At 39.9% G+C, this 20,097-nt stretch overlaps 1 protein-coding gene across 5 annotated transcripts in view; it reads left to right on the top strand.

The window, feature by feature from the left end:
- Window positions 1–20,097, top strand: part of LARS2 (leucyl-tRNA synthetase 2, mitochondrial) — a 168,364-nt gene that overhangs the window by 44,178 nt on the left and 104,089 nt on the right. For all 5 annotated transcript variants that reach the window (XM_035275054.3, XM_002758269.6, XM_078350650.1 and 2 more), the window contains exon 6: window positions 11,542–11,631. In XM_035275054.3, coding sequence (XP_035130945.2) covers window positions 11,542–11,631 — 90 coding nt within the window. The remainder of the gene's footprint in view (window positions 1–11,541; window positions 11,632–20,097) is intronic.

Genomic DNA, 20,097 nt, shown 5'->3' on the forward strand with positions numbered 1-20,097 from the left:
GAGAGAATTTCAGCAATTATTTTTTTGAAGAGTTTTTCAACTCTACTTTTTATCCTTGCCTTAGGATACTCTGATACATGCATATCAGACTTTTGTTATAATTCCACATGCCCCTGAGGTTCCGTTCACGTTTTCCCAGTCTGCTTTGTCTCTGTTGTTCACTCAGATTGGGTGAGTTCAGTTGTTTGGTCTTCAAGTTCACTGATTCCGCTCTTCCCTCCGTTCTGCTGATGAGCCCATCTACTGAGCTTTTATTTGTGTTACTTTATTAGTTCTGAAATGTTCATTTGTTGGTTCTTTATAACTTTCTTTGCTGGGACTTTCTATTTTCTTATTTGATTCAAGTGTGTTCATAATTGCTTACTGAAGAATTTGTATGCTGTCTGCTTTAAAATCCTTGTCAGATAGTTTTTTTGTTTGTTTCGTCTTGTTTTGAGACAAAGTCTCACTCTGTCGCCCAGGCTGGAGTGCAGTACCATGATCTCGGTTCATTGCAACCTCCACCTCCCAGGTGCAAGCTCTTCTTGTGCCTCTCAGCCTCCCGAGTAGCTGTGATTACAGGCGTGTGCTACCATGCCCAGCTAACTTTTGTATTTTTAGTAGAGATGGGGTTTCATCATTGTTGGCCAGGCTGGGCTGGAACTTCTGATCTCAAGTGATCCACCTGCCTTGGCCTCCCAAAGTGCTGGGATTACAGGCGTGAGCCACCGTGCCCAGCCTGTCAAATAGTTTTGACATTTGGGTCATCATGGTGTTAGTGTGTGTCAATAATCTCTTCTCATTCAGTTTGAGATCTTCCTGGTTCTAGGTATGGCTAATGATTTTCTATTAAAACCAAAATATTTGGGGATTCTTTTAAGACTGAATTTTATTTAAACCTTATGTTTTAACAGGCTTCCTCTGGTATTGCTATGGCAGGTGAAAGGGGCTACTATCTCTTTACTTCCAGGAGGACAGGAAAGTCCAGGATCTTCACATGTTCGTCATTTATACCTGGTGGGGGGAGCATTTCCTTGTTACTGCTGGGCAAGGATAGAAGTACAAGCTTCCCACTAGCCTACCATCAATATCACCCTGACTGACAGTGGAAAAGCCACCTTGTTAGTGTTTCCATGGGTACAGCTTCCCTCCCTCCCTCCCTTCCTCCCTCCCTCCCTCCCTCCCTCCCTTCCTTCCTTCTTTCCTTTCCTCTGTTTTCTTTCCTTTCTCTCTCCTCTCTCTTCTTCTTTTTCTTTCCTCTGCACTCATTGCCATTTCTGGGTTACTGACTTTATTTGCTCCAAATCTGGGGCTTATGGGGCATTTAGAAAGTCAACAGGACTTACCATTGTGTCATTCCTTAGGTACTGATGTTCCTAATCTGCCTTCTTTTCTCCATTGTTTAGTCTTATTTTTCATTCATATATATATTCTAGAGATATTAGTTGTACTTAGAAAGAATCAGGAAAAGTATATTTACTCCATCTTCCCAGAAGCAGAAGATCAGCACGTGTAGTTTTTAAAAATCCCTCACCTCTGGTGAGATTCTGATCTGTGCTTCCCCAACCCCAACTCTTCTCTTAAAAATCACTGGACTATCAAAATGATTTCCTGTGATTTTTCTAAGTTTAGAGTTTCATTTCTTGTCTGTGTCATGTCGGAAATACTTCAAGTCATGGCATGTTTCGACTACTCATTGTTATGGAGTTTGCAGGCAGCAGAACGGCTCATTTTGGGCACTGCTGTCACTGTTTGCATCTGTGGAATTGATGATTAATATTTCCTCTTCCTCTGGTTCCATGCCAGCGTCTAACAAATAGCCCTATGTTATTCAGGAAACCTAGAGAACTGGCATCACAAAAACATCTTCCAGATGATTCTGTCCTGTTGATCCTGAAATTTTCAAGGATATTACAGATAAAATTAACGTTCTTTCTTTCAAAAAAAAAAACATTTGTAGCTTGAGCAGCTGAAATACAGACATCTGCCCAACTGCCCAACTAGACTAATAACAAATTGCAACTCAAACCAATTAATCTCATCTGTTGTTTAATGGAGGGTTTTCTCTTCCAACTGTCTAGTTAGAAAAGCTGTTGGTATTGTTAGAATGCCTTAATGAGATTCTTGTAACCTGGCAAAGAGCAATTACCAAGAAATTAAGCAAATTGTTGCTTCTTGTCTGATTATGGATTATTTATAGGCTCTTGTGTAGTTTGTAACAGGGAACAGCTTTCAGGTTACCATAAAAATGATAGTACTCAAAAAATATTGATCAAGAAAATAGAAAAAAGGGGGATTTTACTGATGAAGCCGTTTTTGGTAAAGAAAGACAGTGTGAAGTGTCTTTAAAACTGCAAAGGCCATGATTTCCTTGCCATCAATACTCATTCTCTAAGTTGGCTTCAAGAGCACTTAATTAGAACATGAACATGAACCTGTCAAATTACTTAAGAATTTAGCTTTTAGCCCTAGATTTGAAAAATAAGACCTTTAAGAATAAAATGCATGCTCTGTAAAAAATGTCTAGCATTTGTCATTTGCAATTTTCATTAAATGCTTGCTTTCAGTCTAAAGTTAGTCCTAAGATAAAGGAACATAATTGCATAAAAATGAGTTCTTAGATAAATGTTAGGCTCAAGATTAATTAATTACCCTGATATTAATACCTGTTCCCTCAATTCTGCAAAAAGGAGAACAGAAAAGGTAAAGGAGATCAGTGACAGAAACTTGGCAAAGATGGAATTTGACAGATGGTTGAAGGAAAAGGAATTAGGAGAAGAAAGAGGCTGAGAAGAAGCAGTCAGTGAGGCTGAGGAACCTGGGCAGTGGGAGTCATGAGGAATAGCAGTTCGGGGAAGGAGGAAGACATGGCTGTGTGGTCTAGGAGAGAACCTCTGGCTGGGCCTATAGATGACAAGAAATCATTTGAAGTGGTACAAATACTGGGTCACTTATGCTTGGACTCCAATTTTGCCTCCTAGTGGCTATGTGACCTTAAACAAGTTATGTTGCCTCTCAATCCTCTGATCAGTAAAATGGTGACCTATTCATTCGTCTATTCAACTTAACATTTATTAAGCATCCTTTATACCAAGCACTGTCTGAGTACTTGGAATACATCAGTGGGGAGAAAAAGACAAAATCCTTTCTTTCATAGGGAGAATTTACCATTTACAGTTTCAGGAGGGGATGAAGACAGACAATAAACAGTAAATAAAAAATAATATCGTGTATTAGGAGGCCATATGTGGTATGGAAAGAAAAAAAGGTAGAGTAGGCTAAGGGGAGAGCAGGAGGGCCGGGGTAAGTTGCGATTTAAAATTGAGAGGTCAAGCTCACATTTGGTAATCACTGCCTCCTGGGATTGTAATGAGAAGGAAATGAGAGGCCCCCAAACTGCCACCACTGGACCAAGTACTTTGTCAGCCTCTGGTAAGCATAAGCTGTTACTGTTATTATTACTGTTGTCATTCCTAAAAGAATATTCACTGTGCGGTTCCTTTATCAAGGAGTATTCCAGGCCATCATGTTGCTTGATTACCGGCACCTCCTTGGAACATGGGTGTTTAAGTCAGTCCGGTCATAGCTGGGTGCACTTCCCATAGTGCCATGTCACTGGTTGATGCCCCTCCAGAGGAATCAACCTGGATATATTTTTGCTTCTGCCACCCAGGAGCTGGGTGGCTTTGGATGAGGTGCAGTTTCCTTGTGTGTAAAGCAGTGCTCAGCATGCCTGCCTCTCAGACCGTTCACACAGTGGTCTGAGAGTCAGGCATGGTGAGCACTGCTTTATACATGAGGATGTATAAAGAATGAAAGGATGGGCCAGATGCAGTGGCTCACACCTGTAATCTCAGCACTTTGGGAGGCCGAGGCAGGTGGATCACCTTAGGACAGGAGTCCAGCCTGGCCAACGTGGAGAAACCCCATCTCTACTGAAAATATGGAAGGAAAAAAAAAAAAACCCAAAAATTGGCTGGGCATGGTGGTGGGCTCCTGTAACCCCAGCTACTCAGGAGGCTCAGGCAGGAGAATTGCTTGAACCCAGGAGATGGAGGTTGCAGTGAGCTGAGATTGTGCCACTGCACTCAATGTGGGTAACAGAGCGAGATGCCATCCCCCCCCACCAAAAAAAAAAACAAAAAACAAACCAAAAGATGAGAGGATGAGAGGATGGAGGAAGGAGCAATTTGGTTGGGAAGCCTAGAGCTGGATCCCAACATGTTCTGTCATTTGTAAATTGCTGGGGGATTTGTTAGCTACAGGAAGGGCTAATTCAGACTCAAAGCCAGGGCTGTACTGAGTGTCAGATCTTCACTCTCTGTCCCTCTCCTGCATGAGGACCGTTTAGGAGCATCTAAGTGAGGAAATAGCCCTGTTCCCCACTTCCTCCTCCCTTGAAGTCCAGTTGGGAGTTGGGATGGGGAAGGCCATTCTCATTAGGTTTTCTCCAGCTTCCTCTTCAAAACTCATTTCTCTTCCAGCAGGAGAAATGAGCCGTCAGAAAGTCTGGCATTTTTAAACAGCTAGTCTTTGAGCACATTAGGTAGCTGCCTAATGAAGTTTATATATCTGTTGCCATTGAAGGTGGGTTTAAAGTTATTTCTGTTTTTTTTGTTTGTTTGTTTTATGAAAACAAAGGATTGAGTGTAAGGACTAAAGAGAATCTGTGTTGGGGTGGAGCTAAGGCATCAGGGAGGATTTGAATCAAGAGCAGGCTCGTCAGAGATCCCCCTTAGCACAGTGGTTGGTCGGAGAAATTTCCCTGATAGAAATTTCATATGAACCAAACCATGCTCTTAGCTCCTATTGAAGTCTGTTTCATTAAGTTCTGTGAAGACATAAAGGCAGGACAGGACCCTGTCTTTCACATAGTATTTGGGAGAGAGATGTATTTGGGAGGAACTGCTTTGCAGTGGTTCTCAACCCTGGCCCCATGTTAAATTTCTAGAGGTGGGACCTAGGCATTAGTAACTTTTAAAGTTCAATTCCAAGGTGTAACCAAGTTTGAGAACCAGTGCTTGGTGTCGAGGACTTACTGGAGAGTGGCTGTCAGTGTCCTGATTCTGGCAGATTTTCTCATGAGCCTCTCTTTTTGCTCTTCCAACACAGCAGGTATGCAGAGCTGTGGACTGGAACCTTGCACCATCATCAGTGAGAGAATCATCTGATGTAGCCTGGGTGGTTATTTTCTTTTTTAAGCTGCACAATAGGAATGCCAAGGCTAGTTTCTCGGCCTTTGAGCTATATGATGCTTTCAGAACCCCTCCCTTTAGAATTAAAGGACCTGGGAAGGCATAAAAGACAAAGACATCACTACATGTATGTTTCCTTTTCATCTGTTGCAAATGACAAAAATGCACATCACAAAAGATCATTTTTTTAAAAAGCATATGGACACCTCTCCTGTTTCCAAGACTCATTGTTTTGAAGGCGGGAGGCTCACAGTGAGACTTGAGAGAGGTGAAGTCACACCTTGTTTCTAGAAACTCTGAAGCCAGTGGTCTTACACCCTTCTGATGTGCTTACAGGGCCACCGCATGATTGACTTGAAAAACATGATGCCTTGGGTTTTTGTTTTGTTTCGTTAAATTCCTGGTAGCTAACCTAAATATCATGAGGTTGTGATGACAATGAAATACATTAGGGCTTTGATGACTTAAGCTGTTCTGAAATCTAGGGGCCAATCACTGTCAAAGATGCCAGTGGACTGAGAAACTAAGACTAGATCCTGCCGAAGCAGCAGTGTACGGGTGAAGGTAACCAAGCAGGTCCCCCTGGCCAGAACTGACAGGGAGCAGCCTTGTGTGGATTTCTCCATCTGGTCTTGTGTTTTTCCCTCATAAACACCATCTCTTTTTAGTCAAAAAGCTAAAAACCTAATATTTGTTAAGGAGTAGAACACTGTTTTTTACCCCAGTTCTTTCCTCTCCCTGTGCCTTTCCCCAGTAAGTGGATGGGTACATCACCCACTTCTGAGTGGTATGGTAATGAAGCCAGCCGCACTCACCTCTGCCATCACATACTCTTTTTGTTTTTTTTTTAGATGGAGTCTTGCTCTGTTGCCCAGGCTGGAGTGCAGTGGCACAATCTTGGCTCACTGCAACCTCCACCTCCCAGTTAAGCAGTTCTCCTGCCTCAGCCATCCGAGTAGCTGGGATTACAGGCATGCACCACCATGCCTGGCTACTTTTTGTATTTTTAGTAGAGACAGGCTTTTGCCATGTTGGCCAGGCTGGTCTCTAAAACCTGACCTCAGGTCATCCACCTGCCTCAGCCTCCCAAAGTGCTGGGATTACAGGCGTGAGCCACCATGCCCAGCCCATCATACACTCTGAGTGAAGCCAAGGGAAGTGGTACTTGTTGATTTTTCCTGCAAGTCCAGCCTTACACTTTGCACACATGATTGCCTTTTAACCTCACAGCACCACCCTCTAAGATGTGTTTCATTGCTTCTGTTTTCTAATAGGGAAATGTGGCAAGGCCACAAGCTAGTGATGATGCAAGGACTTGAACTCAAGTCACATGACTCCAGGGTCTTTCCTGAGGTTATACTCTCCCAGGCTCTTTTCCTAGAGCAAGGAGTGTGAGCCTGAGGAGACTTCAGTGAGGTACATGGCTGAGTGCTGTGATTCTTCCTTCACAGACCAAGTGTTATTTTGTATCAGGAGCAGTAAGTTAGGCCTCCGTGGCTCAGCCTTCTTGGACTTTATCATTGATGGATCGCTGTGTCTCATGAGCTGCTGGCCAGACTGGCTTAGTTGTTGATTTGTGCAAAGTCATTGAGGTATGGGTGGCAGGTCTCAAAAGATGATGTTTTGAGCCTCACTTGTGTTCTGAGAGAGCTCAGGTTTTGTGTTGGGCTCTGTGGTTGCTTGTGAATGTGCAGAATATTTTTAATGTCAAAAACCAGGTACTATAGAATGTTAAAATACAACTTGGAGGAACAATTCTAATTGGGATCCAAGATTCATAAATTTGGTCTCTTGGCAGCTAGACTGCACTTTCTGGAGTACAGGAAGATATAAAAGTTGACACTTTTATGTAGATCTATGTGGAGTGTGGCTGAATTGCCAATGCTTTTGTAGCTATAACTTCGAATTGCCTGACTGTGTATTAAAAACAATGGTGCATTAACATAGGTGTTGGCTTATTTGGAAAGCAGACCAAAGGAAAAGCCGCCCTTATTTCACTTCTGTGGTGGTCTCCCTAAGAAGTCTTACCAGTTGATGCTATCCCACAGCTTGTGGGCAGATGTGAGCAACAGGAAGCCCCACCCCACAGACACAGGGTTCCCCCTTAGAGTTGCAGGCAGGGTTCTGTCTGGAATTTGGGTACTGTGGGGCAGATTCTCATGGATGATCTTTAAACATTTGTTCAACAACTATTTCAAACTCGTGTTGTATTGAGAAAAACTGTATGCATCTCTAACTTCAAAATAGGAAATGTATTATATAGATTTTCCAAGTCAGACAACTATTTGGAGACATATTAAATGATCTAAAATTTAGATAGTGAAATCAATCATTTATTACCAGTGAATAGCATTAAGCACACATGATAAGAGTTTCAGAATTTTCTCTGCCTGCAACCCCAGACTTGACGTGTCTCTCCTCTAGTTGGTCTCCGAGTTGGTGGTCACATCATGCAGCCTTCCTGTGTGCATTGTGAGTCATGGTCAACAGAGGTGGGGCTACCGCCAATGCAGGAGGGAAACCCACTTCACCGCCTCCATGTTTCCACTTTTGCTCATTGATGTTTAACATGTTATCAATATGCATAGAATGGAAACTAGAGAGTTGTTTGAGTGATTCTTCTTCAATCAGCCTGTGATTATAGACTCAAACTGAAGAAATCTGAACTCACAGATTGGGGTTTCTCCACCTTGGTGCTATTGATTGACATTTGGGACTGGGTTATTTTTCGTTTGTTTGTTCTGGGTACTGTCCTGTTCATCGTAGGGTTTTTAAGCAGCATCCCTGGCCTCTATCCACTAGATGCCAGTAGCACACTCACAACATACACACACCCAGTTGTGACAAACAAAAATGTCTGCAGCCATTGCATTTGGTGTCTGGGGAATGAAATTTTCCCGGTTGAGCACTCTTGCTTTAGAGAGGGGAAGAAAGGACTATTAACATCACGTCTGTGGATACTGAAACCCCTAGAAGACTCTACAGAATTGGGTTTTGAATAGGCACTTCCCGGGGAAAATGTGAAAATAGACTCTTGATTTCTAGCCAGTTGACTAAAATAAAAGCTTTTCAACAGTTTAATTTCAGAATGATGGTTTGGGTGATTTTGATTGAGATATAAAGCATTAGAAGACTCAAAATAGCTATTTTTGTTTTGCTTTGTTTTAATAAACAAATCTGGGAAGGTTCTGGAGGGCCCTATGACTTTCGGGAGATGCATTTCTGAGTGGTGTTGCAACCATATTTTTTTTTGTTGGATGCTGGTGATTATCGTGGGTTTTTGGCTTTTAACTTTTTAAGGAATGAACGGTGGGGCCACTGCAGGTGGATTGTATGCTTGAAAAGCAAGTATTGGACTTAAAAAGTGTTGCAGAAAGGTGATTTTATTTGGGTAGAGAAAAGAGAAGGAAAGGAGAAGAGAAAAGGCTTTTACGAAGAATGTGGAAGGGGATTTTAGAGGGAAAATCCCGGAGGGAGCTCCCATATTGTGGGAGGGGATTTTAGAGAGCTGGAAATTTGGTGCAGGTGAGGGAGCACGGACTTTTATTTTGGAAGAAACCCCTACTTTCTTTAAGACTGTGGGCTAATGTAAGGAGGTTTTTAGAACTTCTGCTGGAGTGATCCAGCCATGTTTGTGATCCTTGTGAGACTGAACTCCTGGTGAGCCTTGCGAGTGTCTGTTCTGGCATTTCTTCATGGAGTGGACATTGCTAAGGGTCAGTCAGTGCCTGGGCCCTGTGTGCAGCAGATGGGAATAAAAAGGGACAGGAGCATAGTGTCTTCCTCAGGGCACTCCCAGCCTCCTGTGGGCAGGTGAGTCACACACTTCAGTTTGATGGAACTTGATTCAGAGTGCTGTAAATATGCCTGGAAATAGAACTGCCAGTGACTGGAATAAGGGTCCTGGGGCAATGGTTTTCAAGCTGTATGTACTCTTTTAGCAGTCAAGGAGGTTGCTTTTTCTTCAAATGACGTGCAGAAATGTAATATAAATAAAATAGGTCAGACCCAAATTTGAAGCCAGGGTGAAAGCAGAGGCCTGTAATTCCCCACCCCTCCCTTTACCTCGGAGCTGACACTTCCAAAGAGAATGCCCTTTCATTACAGGTTTGACTGAAAGTAGGCTAACGCTTGGTTAGATGAAGATCATTGCTTTTCCTGACTAGATCTATCCTCTTTTTTTCTACTTTCGGTAAAAGTGATTTTCAAAACCATAAACCTGGATGACGATAGCAATGCTATCTCACTGCTGGGTCGTTTTTACTCTCATCCTGTGGAAGCAGATTCACGGGCTTAGGGGAAAACACATACTTATATAGTTTATCTATGTGCGTATATATAAAATATGTTGTATATATGTTACATACATAATATATATTATGTGTTATATATTTACTAAAAGTATTTTGATATTTTATTATGAACAACTCAAATAATAGAAAAATAGAGAAAAGAAAATATTGAGCCTCTATCCCTTAGATTTAACAATTGTCATTATTTTCTCAAAAGTTTCACATACTTTTTTAAAACTGCTAGTGGGTAAAGGTTTTTTTAAAAGTAAAAAATAAAAGATAACCCAGTCTGAGCATATTTTTACCATACTACCTCCACCCCTCACCCATACCTCCTACCCCAGTTCGTCTTGTGGACCACAGTGTAATAATTTGAATTTTGTTGTGAAACCTACATGAAGGAATCAAATTTGATTCATGTGCGGTAGTTCATGTGTATATCTAGTTTATTCTTCCTTCTACAGTAATTTTGGGAGCCTCGTGCCAGGATCTGAGCATACAACAATGAGCAAAATGAAACAGACCAAACATAGCTTCCCGACCCGGGTTTTGTTAACAATGGAAGTTTTTAAGTTTCTTATCTAAAAAACTGAGAATAAGTTCTGTGCGCTGCTAGCTGGAAGGGTAGATGGGGAGGAAAAGATGATGGATGAGGATGAATTTGGAGGTTTGGGGGAACAAGCCCATTGGCAGAGTGCTGATTAGGTTCTTGAGTTGGTGAAGATCTTTGTGCACGACGCACCTGTAGACATCTCTGAAGTTGCTGGAAGCCAGAGCAGGCTGCGTCGTATGCGTGGCTGAGAAATTATGGCTCTGCTGTTGTGGAGGCTGGCCTAGGTGGGCAGCTACAATGTGGGCAAAGCCCTTTGACTCACTGGTGGCTTACTAATTGCCTCAAAGTGGGAAGGTAGAGCCAATAGTCAGAGTTGAGTTGTTTTCCCTTTAAAATAATTATTTTCTAATAGTTATTACTGTGCTATTTTTATAAAACAGCACACAAAAGGACTCAGGCATCTTACGTAACAAAAACAGCCTACTGGGGACACAGATGTTTACCTGACACCTTGCTTAGTTCCTACCACATGCCCTCCCACCCACACCTTAAGGAAGATTGAGTTGTTTGCACTTTTGGTAAAGGTATGCATTCTATCAAAAGTTTATTACCAGGTGTGGTGGCACATACCTGTAGTCCCAGCTACTGGGGAGGCTGAGGAGGGTGGATCACTTGAGCCCAGGGGTTCGAGACTACTGTGAGGCATGATCACACCACTGCACTTCAGCGTTGGTGACAGAGCAAGACTCCTGTCTCTTAAAAATAAAATTAAAAAAATGTCTGTTACAAATGGAATCATTTGCAATATCCCCTGCCATCATTCATTTCTGCATTAGCCAGTTTTTGAAGTTAAAGAGCACTAGAAAAGAAATGTGCGATAGTGTAGAGGTTTTATGCTTATTTAACTTCACAACCGTAAATTCTGTTTAGATTTAGGCTTGGAAATACAAACCAAGTGGTCTCTTACTAAGTTTAATGTTTATAATTGTTCTTCCTAAGTAGACAACAGCCTGATTCACATAATGGAAAAAATGGAGTATACGGAGTCTAAAGAAGCCATTAGGCTCCAGTTATATGTGGAAACACAAGATTTATTTTCAAATGAGGATCATACTGAGGCAGGCAAATATTCCTCTTGAATTTTGTGATTGCCTTCAAAGTGAGCTACATTTGTGATAAGCATCAGGCCCCCAATGTATGTTTGTGCTGAAAAAAAATGTTAATACCCAATTTTGAACAATGTAGTTCACTTCTTAGTGCCATGGATGAGTGGGCAGAAGGTGTACATAGACTTGAAGCTGAGTTTCTGAACATGCCCTCAGGTAGGTGTAGGCAGCATTTCAATAAGATCTCTTTCTAGAATACATTGCAGCTCCCCTTACTTTACAAACTGGTGAAAATATTTTGAGCTGGTAAATATTTTTGTGATTTCATTACTTTTAGAAAGTTGCAAGGCTGATGTATGCATGGCTGGGGGATGTGTATAATGGTCTATACATGATTTTTTTGTCGTTGTTGGCAGGAAATAACTACGTGTTTGCCAGATTACTACAAGTGGACTCAGTATCTCTTTATTAAACTGTATGAGGCTGGACTGGCTTATCAGGAGGAGGTAAGTTAAAATTAGCTGTGCTTTTAAAACACAGTGAATCTCGTTAGGAGACATCATTGTTAAATAAGAACCACATCTCTACTGCAAATAGAAAAATTAGCCAGGCATGGTGGCATGTGCCTGTAATCCCAGTTACTCAGGAGGGTGAGGCAAGAGAATCGCTTGAACCCAAGAGGTGGAGGTTGCAGTGAGCCGAGATCATGCCACTGCACTCCAGTTGGGAAAGAAGAGGGAGACTCCATCTCAAAAAAAATAAAAATAAATAAAGGTTCAGTTTGATTATATGGCATTTAATGTGACTGACTCCATTTTGTTGTGGCCTAATGGAGGAGTTTGGTCCAAAACAGTAGTCTCCTGTAAGTTTTGTTTAACAATATATAAGTTGAATTTTGACTATATTGCATATTTGTTGTTATATTTCTTCATAGGACACTTGTTTGTCTGTGCACTCATTATTTGTTCATGTTCCCTCGGTTCTATAGCATGTTAGACTCAAGAGGAAACTTAACCTCATCGCTGTTGGATTGGATCCAAAGCCAGTCGCACACAGCATCTTAGGAGTTGAATAACTTTTCTGAAGATGTAGGGGCTTCCAGGGAAGATCCTATTGCACGTGCACAGCCACCTTGCTAGCCCCAGATTACCTTCCCTCTTCTCAGTTGTCTTCCAAATCACTGTGACACTCCTCCCTCCCCCTGGGGAATAGAGTGATTACATCGGTCTGACTTGGGTAATCTAGGATAGTAGACTCTCTTGCCATAGGGCATCTTTGTGGGGCCGTTCTTCTGCCTACCACAAACCCCTTCTCCCTATTTCCTATAGTTATAGTCCTATGAGGACTAAACAAGTGAATGTTTGTGAAGAGGCTGGAATGGTGCCTGGCCCGGAGTAGGTGCTCAGTAAATTCCCACCTGAGCATACTTGCAGAATTACCTGAAGACATTTTGTAATTTAAAATGGAAAAGCAGAAAGTTAAAAAAAATTACCAAGGTTTCCTGGCTAATTCTTAGATAGCATGTACATGGACAGATATTAGGGAAAAATAATTTAGATTATATTGTGGATTTTTATTATGCATTGCTAGCTGTTGAAGTCAGCATTGAAATGTCATTATCTTAAGGAGAAATTATAAATAAAATTCAAAAGACACATTTGGTACCTTGTTCGAAAATCAAAGTTAGCCCTAATCCAAGGTATTTTTTTGCAGGTAGATGTTTGTCTTAGTTGGTTTATACTGCTACAATAGAATACCTGAGACTGGGTAATTTACAAAGAATAGGAATGCGTTTCCTCATAGCTCTAGAGGCTGCAAAGTCTAGTATCAAGGTGTCAGTCTCTGGCAAGGGCCTTCTTGCATCATCATCCTACGTTGTAGGGCGAGAGGGAGAGAGCAAGGGGGAGCTGAACTCACTTTCCTTTTTTTTTGAGACCGAATTTTGCTCTTGTTGCCTAGCCTAGAGTGCAGTGGCATGATCTTGGCTCACCGCAACTTCCACCTCCCAGATTCAAGTGATTCTCCTGCCTCGGCCTCCCGAGTAGCTGGGATTACAGGCATGCACCACCATACCTGGTTGATTTTTGTATTTTTAGTAGAGACGGGGATTGTCTGTGTTGGTCAGGCTGGTCTCGAACTCCCAACCTCAGGTGATCTGCCCGCCTAGGCCTCCCAAAGTGCTGGGATTATGGGCATGAGCCACCAGGCCTGGCTGAACTCACTTTTATAACAAGCCCTCTCGATAACTAACCCATCCTGTGATAATGACATCAACTTATTTATGAGAGCAGATAAGTTAATCACCTCTGAAATGTCCCACCTTTTAGCACTGTTGCATTAGGGATTAAGTTTCCAACACATGAACTTGGCGTGACACATTCAGACCTCAGCAGTCTTTTATTGGATAGCTATTTTCATAATTGCCTTAAAGCAGAAAACATTGCTATAGTTAGCATTCTGTTTCTGTGGTTTATTTCAAAACACAGATTTATGGAATTAACTTTATAAAGTTTTAACTGACTTTAGAAATATACTTTGTAAAGCATATTTAACCAAAAATAACTCAGGTAAATGAACATTTAGGAATAATATTTGAGCAGAGCATTACTAAACATAGCTAGAGTGTTTAAGTCTTTTGTTCTTAACAAGCACTGTCCACCAAATGTTCAGTTCTGTTGCAAAAGGAATCTGCTGTTGCTTTCACAAAACAAAAGTGTTTTCAGCTGCAGTTACAGACATAAAGACCTCTACTTGGCAGAACATTAATTTCACCTTTTGAAAAACATTTTCTTAAAACTCTTTCAAAAAGTTTTATTCTGTGGATATAGTTTTAGAGGGTTTTGTTGTTGTGGGGGTTTTTTATTAATATATCCTAGTCGTACATATTTTACATGTGATATTTGATACATGTGTACAGCATGTCATGATCAAATCAGAGTGATTGGGTTCTCCAACTCAAACATTTATCTTTTCTTTGTGTTGGAAATATTAGATCTCTTCTAGTTATTTTGAAACGTACAATAAATTACTGTTAACTATTATTTTCCTACTATATTATCAAATGCTGGAACTTACTCCTTTTATCTAACTGTATTTTTGTACCCATTAAACAATGTCTTTTTATCCCTTCCCGTCTCCCTTTTCCCTGCCTCTGGTAACCACCATTCTATACTCTACCTCCATGAGGTGTGCTTTTTTAAGCTCTCACATATGAGTGAGAACATTTGATACTTGAATTTGTAGTCCTGGCTTATGTCACATGGTAAACTCTAGTTCTAGCCATGTTACTATAAATGAGAGGATTTGATACTATTTTTTGGCTGAATGATATTCCATAGTGTGTATACACCATATTATTTTAATCCATTGATGGTCACTTGGGTTGAGTACATATCTTAGCTATTGTGAATAGTACCACAGTAAGCATAGGAGTTCAGATATCTCTTCGATAATACTGATTTCAGTTCCTTTGGATGTATACCCAGCAGTGGGATTGCTGAATCATGTGGTAGTTTTATTTTTAATTTTATGAGGAACCTCGTTACTGTTTTTCATACAGTGTATAAGGCTTCCCCTTTCTCCATATTCTCACCAGCATTTGTTACTCCCTGTCTTTTAATAGAAGCCATTTTAACTAAGTGAAATTATGTTCCATTGTGATTTGATTTGCATTTCCCTGATGATTAATGAAGTAACCATTTTTTCTTTCACATATTTTTTTAGCCATTTTTATGTCTTCTTTTGAGAAATGTCTATACAATCTTTTGCCCATTTTCTAATGGATTATTTGGATTTTTGTTTGTTTGGTTTTTGCTATTGAGTTGTTTGAATTCCTTATATATTCTGGTTATTAATCCCTTGTCAAAATAATTTGCAAATGTTTCTTCCCATTCTGTAGGCTATCTCTTCACTTTGTTGTTTCCTTTATTGTACAGAAGCTTTTCTGCTTGATGTAATCCCATTTGTCTATTTTTGCTTTTATTGCTTGTGCTTTTGTGGTCTGACCCAAACAAAAAATTTGCCCAAACCAATGTCCTGTAGCATTTCCTCAATGTTTTATTCTGGTAGTTTTATAGTTTTTGGTCTTAATTTAAATCTTTAATCTATTTTGAGTCTTTTTTTTTATGTGGTAGAAAATGGGGATTTAGTTTCATTCTTCTGCATATGGATATCTAGTTTTTCCAGCAACATTTATTAAAGAGACTGTGTTTTCCCCAGTATATGTTCTTAGAACCTTTATCAAAAATGAGTTAACTATAAGTGCATGGATATGTATTTGGGTTCTCTGTTTTGTTTCACTGGTCTTTGTATCTCCTTTTATGCCAGTACCATGCTGTTGGGTTACTATAGTTTTTCAGTATACTTTGAAATCAGGTAGTATGATGCTTTCAGCTTTGTTCTATTTTTGCTCAGGATTGCTTTGGCTGTTCAGGGTCTTTTGTGGTTCCATACAGATTTTGGGGTTTTTTTTTTTTCCTGTTTCTGTAAAGAATGTCATTGATATTTTGATAGGGATTGCAATGAATCTGTAAATCGCTTTGTGTAGTATGAGCATTTTAACAATATTAATTTTTTCAATCCATGAATATGGTATATTTTTCCATTTTTTGTGTGTCTTTTCCAATTTCTTTCATCAATGTTTTATCATTTTTCTTAGAGATCTTTCACCTTGGTTAAAATTTATTCCTAGGCATTTTATTTGTAACCCTTATAAATGGGATTACTTTCTTGATTTCTTTTTCAGATTGGTCGTTGTTAACATGTAGAAATGCTGCTGATTTCCATGTGTTGTTTTTGTATCCTGCAACTTTATTAAATTCATTTATCAGGTCTAAGAGTTTTTTGGTTGGAGTCTTTAGGTTTTTCCAAATATAAAATCATGTTGTCTGCAAACAAGGATAATCTGACTTCTTCTTTTCCAGTTTAGTTGCCCTTTATTTCTTTCTCTTGCCTAATTGCCTTGGGTAGGACTTCCAGTACTATGTTGAATAAAAGTGGTGAAAGTGGTCAACCTTGTCTTGTTCCCGACCTTAGTGGAAAGGCTTTCAGTTTATTCCCATTCAGTGTGATGTTAGCCATAGGTTTATCATATATGGCTTTTGTCATGTTGAGGTATGTTCCTACTATACTCGATTTGTTGAGAGTTTGTTTTTTTTTTATCATGAGGATGTTGAATTTTATTGAATGCTTTTTTTAGCATTATGGAAATTATATGTTTTGGTCCTTGATTTTGTCATGTGACATATGACATTTATTGATTTGTGTATGTTGAACCATCCTTGCATCTCTGGGATGAATCCTTGTTGATCATGGTGAATGATCTTTTTAATGTGTTGCTGAATTCTGTTTACTACTATTTTGTTGATGATTTTTGCATCTTTGTTTATTAGAGATATTGGCCTATAGTTTTCTTGTTTTCCTATGTCTTTGTCTGATTTAGATATCAGGGTAATGCTGGTTTTATAGAATGAGTTTGGAAGATTCCCTTTTTCTAGAAGAGTTTGAGGAGAATTGGTATTAGTTTTCTTTAAATGTTTGGTAGAATTCAGCAGTGAATCCATCAGTTCCTGGTCTTTTCTTTGATGGAAGATGTTATATTACTGCTTTAAACTCATTACTTGTTATTGTTCTATTCAGGTTTTCTATTACTTCATGATTCGATCTTGGTAGGTTGTGTGTGTATCAGGAATTCATCCATTTCTTCTGGGTTTTCCCATTTGTTGGTGTATAGTTGTTCATAACAGTCTCTAATGATTTCTGTTGCAAAAGTTGTAATGTTCCCTTTTCTGTCTGTGATTTTATTTATTTGGCTCTTCTTTTTTTTTCCTAGTCTAGGTAAAAATTTGTTGATTTTGTGTGACTTTTCAAAAACCAAGTTTTTAATTTCGTTGGTCTTTTTTTTTTTTAGTCTCAATTTCATTTATTTCTATTCTGAGATTTATTATTTCTTTCTTTCTTCTAATTTTGGGTTTGGTTTGTTCTTGCTTTTGTAGTTCCTTGTGCATTTCTTAAGGTTGCTTTTGTGGAGTCCTCTTGATCTCTCTTCAAAGTTCTTTTTCCTGTATGGTACTCATTGATTATCAGTCTTGTGCTGGTATTTAGCCTTGGATGGTGGATATAGTTATTAGAAAGAAGAAAAATGGTTTATTATGCTTGGACATTCTAGGGAATTATGGACAGTTCCCTAATTTATGAGTCTGTCTTTGGCTGTCTACATGAATTTAGTAGCGGCTGGTGATGGTGCTCATTTACCCACTAGGTAAAACTAAGTTTGCAGTGTGGCCTGGTTTCAGGAAGCATACTGAAAGAATTGCTGCGTACTGGCACCTCTTCCACTGTGCTGCCTTGTGGTTTTGGAATGTGGTGACAGTAACAAATGGTAGCCTTGTGGACTCCTCCTGGACTCAGTCCAAATTCAGGCTCATTCTGGATGGAATGGGGAGCAAGACTGATTTTGACAGTTACTTTGTAAGACCTATGTGATGTTCCTTAGTTAAGCATGCTTTGCCAAGAAAGAAGCTAATAGACCTTGAAAAAATCAATACCCTAAAATATGTATTTTACTAGCCTTCTGGAACCTGAAGCTGGCAGTATATTCAGAAAAGGTCTTTGCTAGTTTAAAAGAAAGAAAGAAAGAAAAGAAAAGCAGAGATCTAGGAGAGAGAGGCGGGGATAGCACTGGCCTGAGGAGTGATGCAATGGCCAAGAGAGAAAAGCACGCTGATGGTGGATGTGATCTAGAAGGGACTGGCACCCTGTGTGAAGGGTGAGGAGGCAGGGCGAGGAGGATCTGAGGGAAGAGGAGAAATGGTAACAAGGAGATGAAAGGCATGAGGGTTTGGAACATTAGGGCTGTCTGGGACAGCAAGCACCACAGCTGCTGTGTCACAGGTAGGAAAGTTGATAAACACAAAATTAGGAGGATACTGCCAAGAAAATCCCCAAGGGACCCCAAAGTCACCCACACCTCCAAGAGCCTAATGGCAAAGAAGAGTAGAGAGAAGAGACAAAAATGCTTGCTCCCACTAATCACTGTCCAGATTTGACCCTTTATGAACACGGCTCCTTTGTGTCTGTGATTGTGTTATGAGATGCATTTCTAAAATGCTTCCTACAAGCTTCCCCCAAATCACTTAGGCAAAAAATATTAGTCCTGATGTTTAACCCTTTAATAAGTGGGGAAATGATCTTCTTTGGAATGGCCAATTCTGTGATATTCCCAGATAACTATTGTGAGGGAAGCAGTGGGTAAAATCGACCTAAAGTTCTGTGTGTTTGCAGGTGTTTTAATGATTTCAGTGTTGATTTAAGGTTTATTTCAATACAGACTTGACTTTGTTTTACAAATAAGGCTAGTTAACTACAAAGGAACATGGAATCGGCTTCAATAGGTGATAGACAACTTAAATGCCAACCAGGGAAATTAATAGAGTTGGTGAAGTTGCCCAGAAATTATATCCTATTCATAAGACAGTGCTTGCTTAAAAATCAACATGCTCATCCAAGTAAATGTTCAAAATGTGGAAACCCAGGATTGTTGGATAAGGGAAGCTACTGATAGAGACAGTTGTCCAAGAGAGGAGACCTGAGCAAAGTGATTCAGGAAACAACTCCAGGGCTTCAAGGGGTTGCAGGTGCTATGCTCCCTGAGTCCCAGAGCCCTGGATTCTGATGACTCCTAATTTAATCACTTTGGAAAGTGAGCCTGAATCTGCAACTAAATCATGTGGATTCTCACAGCTGATGCATCTTTTATTTGAGACACTATTTCTTTTGGTGTTTTTTCCCCTTCCCCCTAAGTCTTTCGTGGTTTTTTGTTTGTTTGTTTTGTTTTGTTTTGTTTTTTTGGTCTTTCATTCAATGCCTGGGTTTTACTATGATGTACAAACCTCTTAGGAGCACATCTTCCTCACTGCATTTTGTAACCTAGAGCCTGAGAGATGCCAGGCCGTGTGGGAAATGTTGATGAGAAAATACAGTCCTATTTGTTCTTGCAATCTGCAGTACCAAGTGTTCACTTCTTCCAAATCCTCTGAGGTTTGCCAGGGACAAGAGACAGAGGTGGAGGAATATAGGAATATAGGATGCTCTTTTTCTACTTTCTTTTATATTTTATGCAGTTTTAGTTGTGCATAGGTGGTCTGGAGTAGGAAGGTCTGAATGAACTGTATACATTACTAAGCAGTATTTGGCCCTTTCTGTCTATTATTTTAAGTGGAACCCTTACAGAACCCGTGTACACTGTGGGTAGAAATGTAAATTGGTATAGCCATTATGGAAAACAGTATGGCAGTTCCTCAGAAAATGAAAAATAGAACTACTGTATGATCCAGCAATCCCACTTGTGGAAGTATATCCAAAGGAATTGAAATCTGTGTCAGAGGGATATCTGTACTCCCGTGTTAATTGCAGTACTATTCATAGTAGCCAAGATATGGAATCAGCCTAAGTGTCCATCAACAGACTAATGCATACAGAAAATGTGGAGTATATACACAATGGAATAGTTTTCACCTTCAAAAAAGAATAAAATTTTGTCGTTTGGGAATGACAGGGATGAATCTAGAAGGCATTGTGTTAAGCAAAATAATCCAGTCACAGAAAGACAAATATCATGTGATCTCACTTATATGTGGAATCCTAGAAAACATTGAATTCAGAGAAGTAGAGAGTAGAAGGATGGTTACCAGAGGCTGGACGGGTGGGGGTGGAGCGAGGGAATGGGGAGTTACTGTCAGGGATATGAAGTTTCAGCCAGACTGCAGCAATATATTTTGAGATCTGTTGCACAAGAGGGTAGCTATAGTCAGTCATAATGTTTTGTTTATTTCAAGATAACTAACTGAAAAAGTAAATTTACCAACAAAAAAAAAAATGTTAAGTAAGTGAGGTAATGGGTATTTTAATTAGCTTATTCTACATTGTATACAAATATCAAAATATCACACTGTACTCTATAAATACAACACAAT

The sequence above is a fragment of the Callithrix jacchus genome, chromosome 15, assembly GCF_049354715.1.
Source record: "Callithrix jacchus isolate 240 chromosome 15, calJac240_pri, whole genome shotgun sequence".
NCBI lineage: Eukaryota > Metazoa > Chordata > Mammalia > Primates > Cebidae > Callithrix > Callithrix jacchus.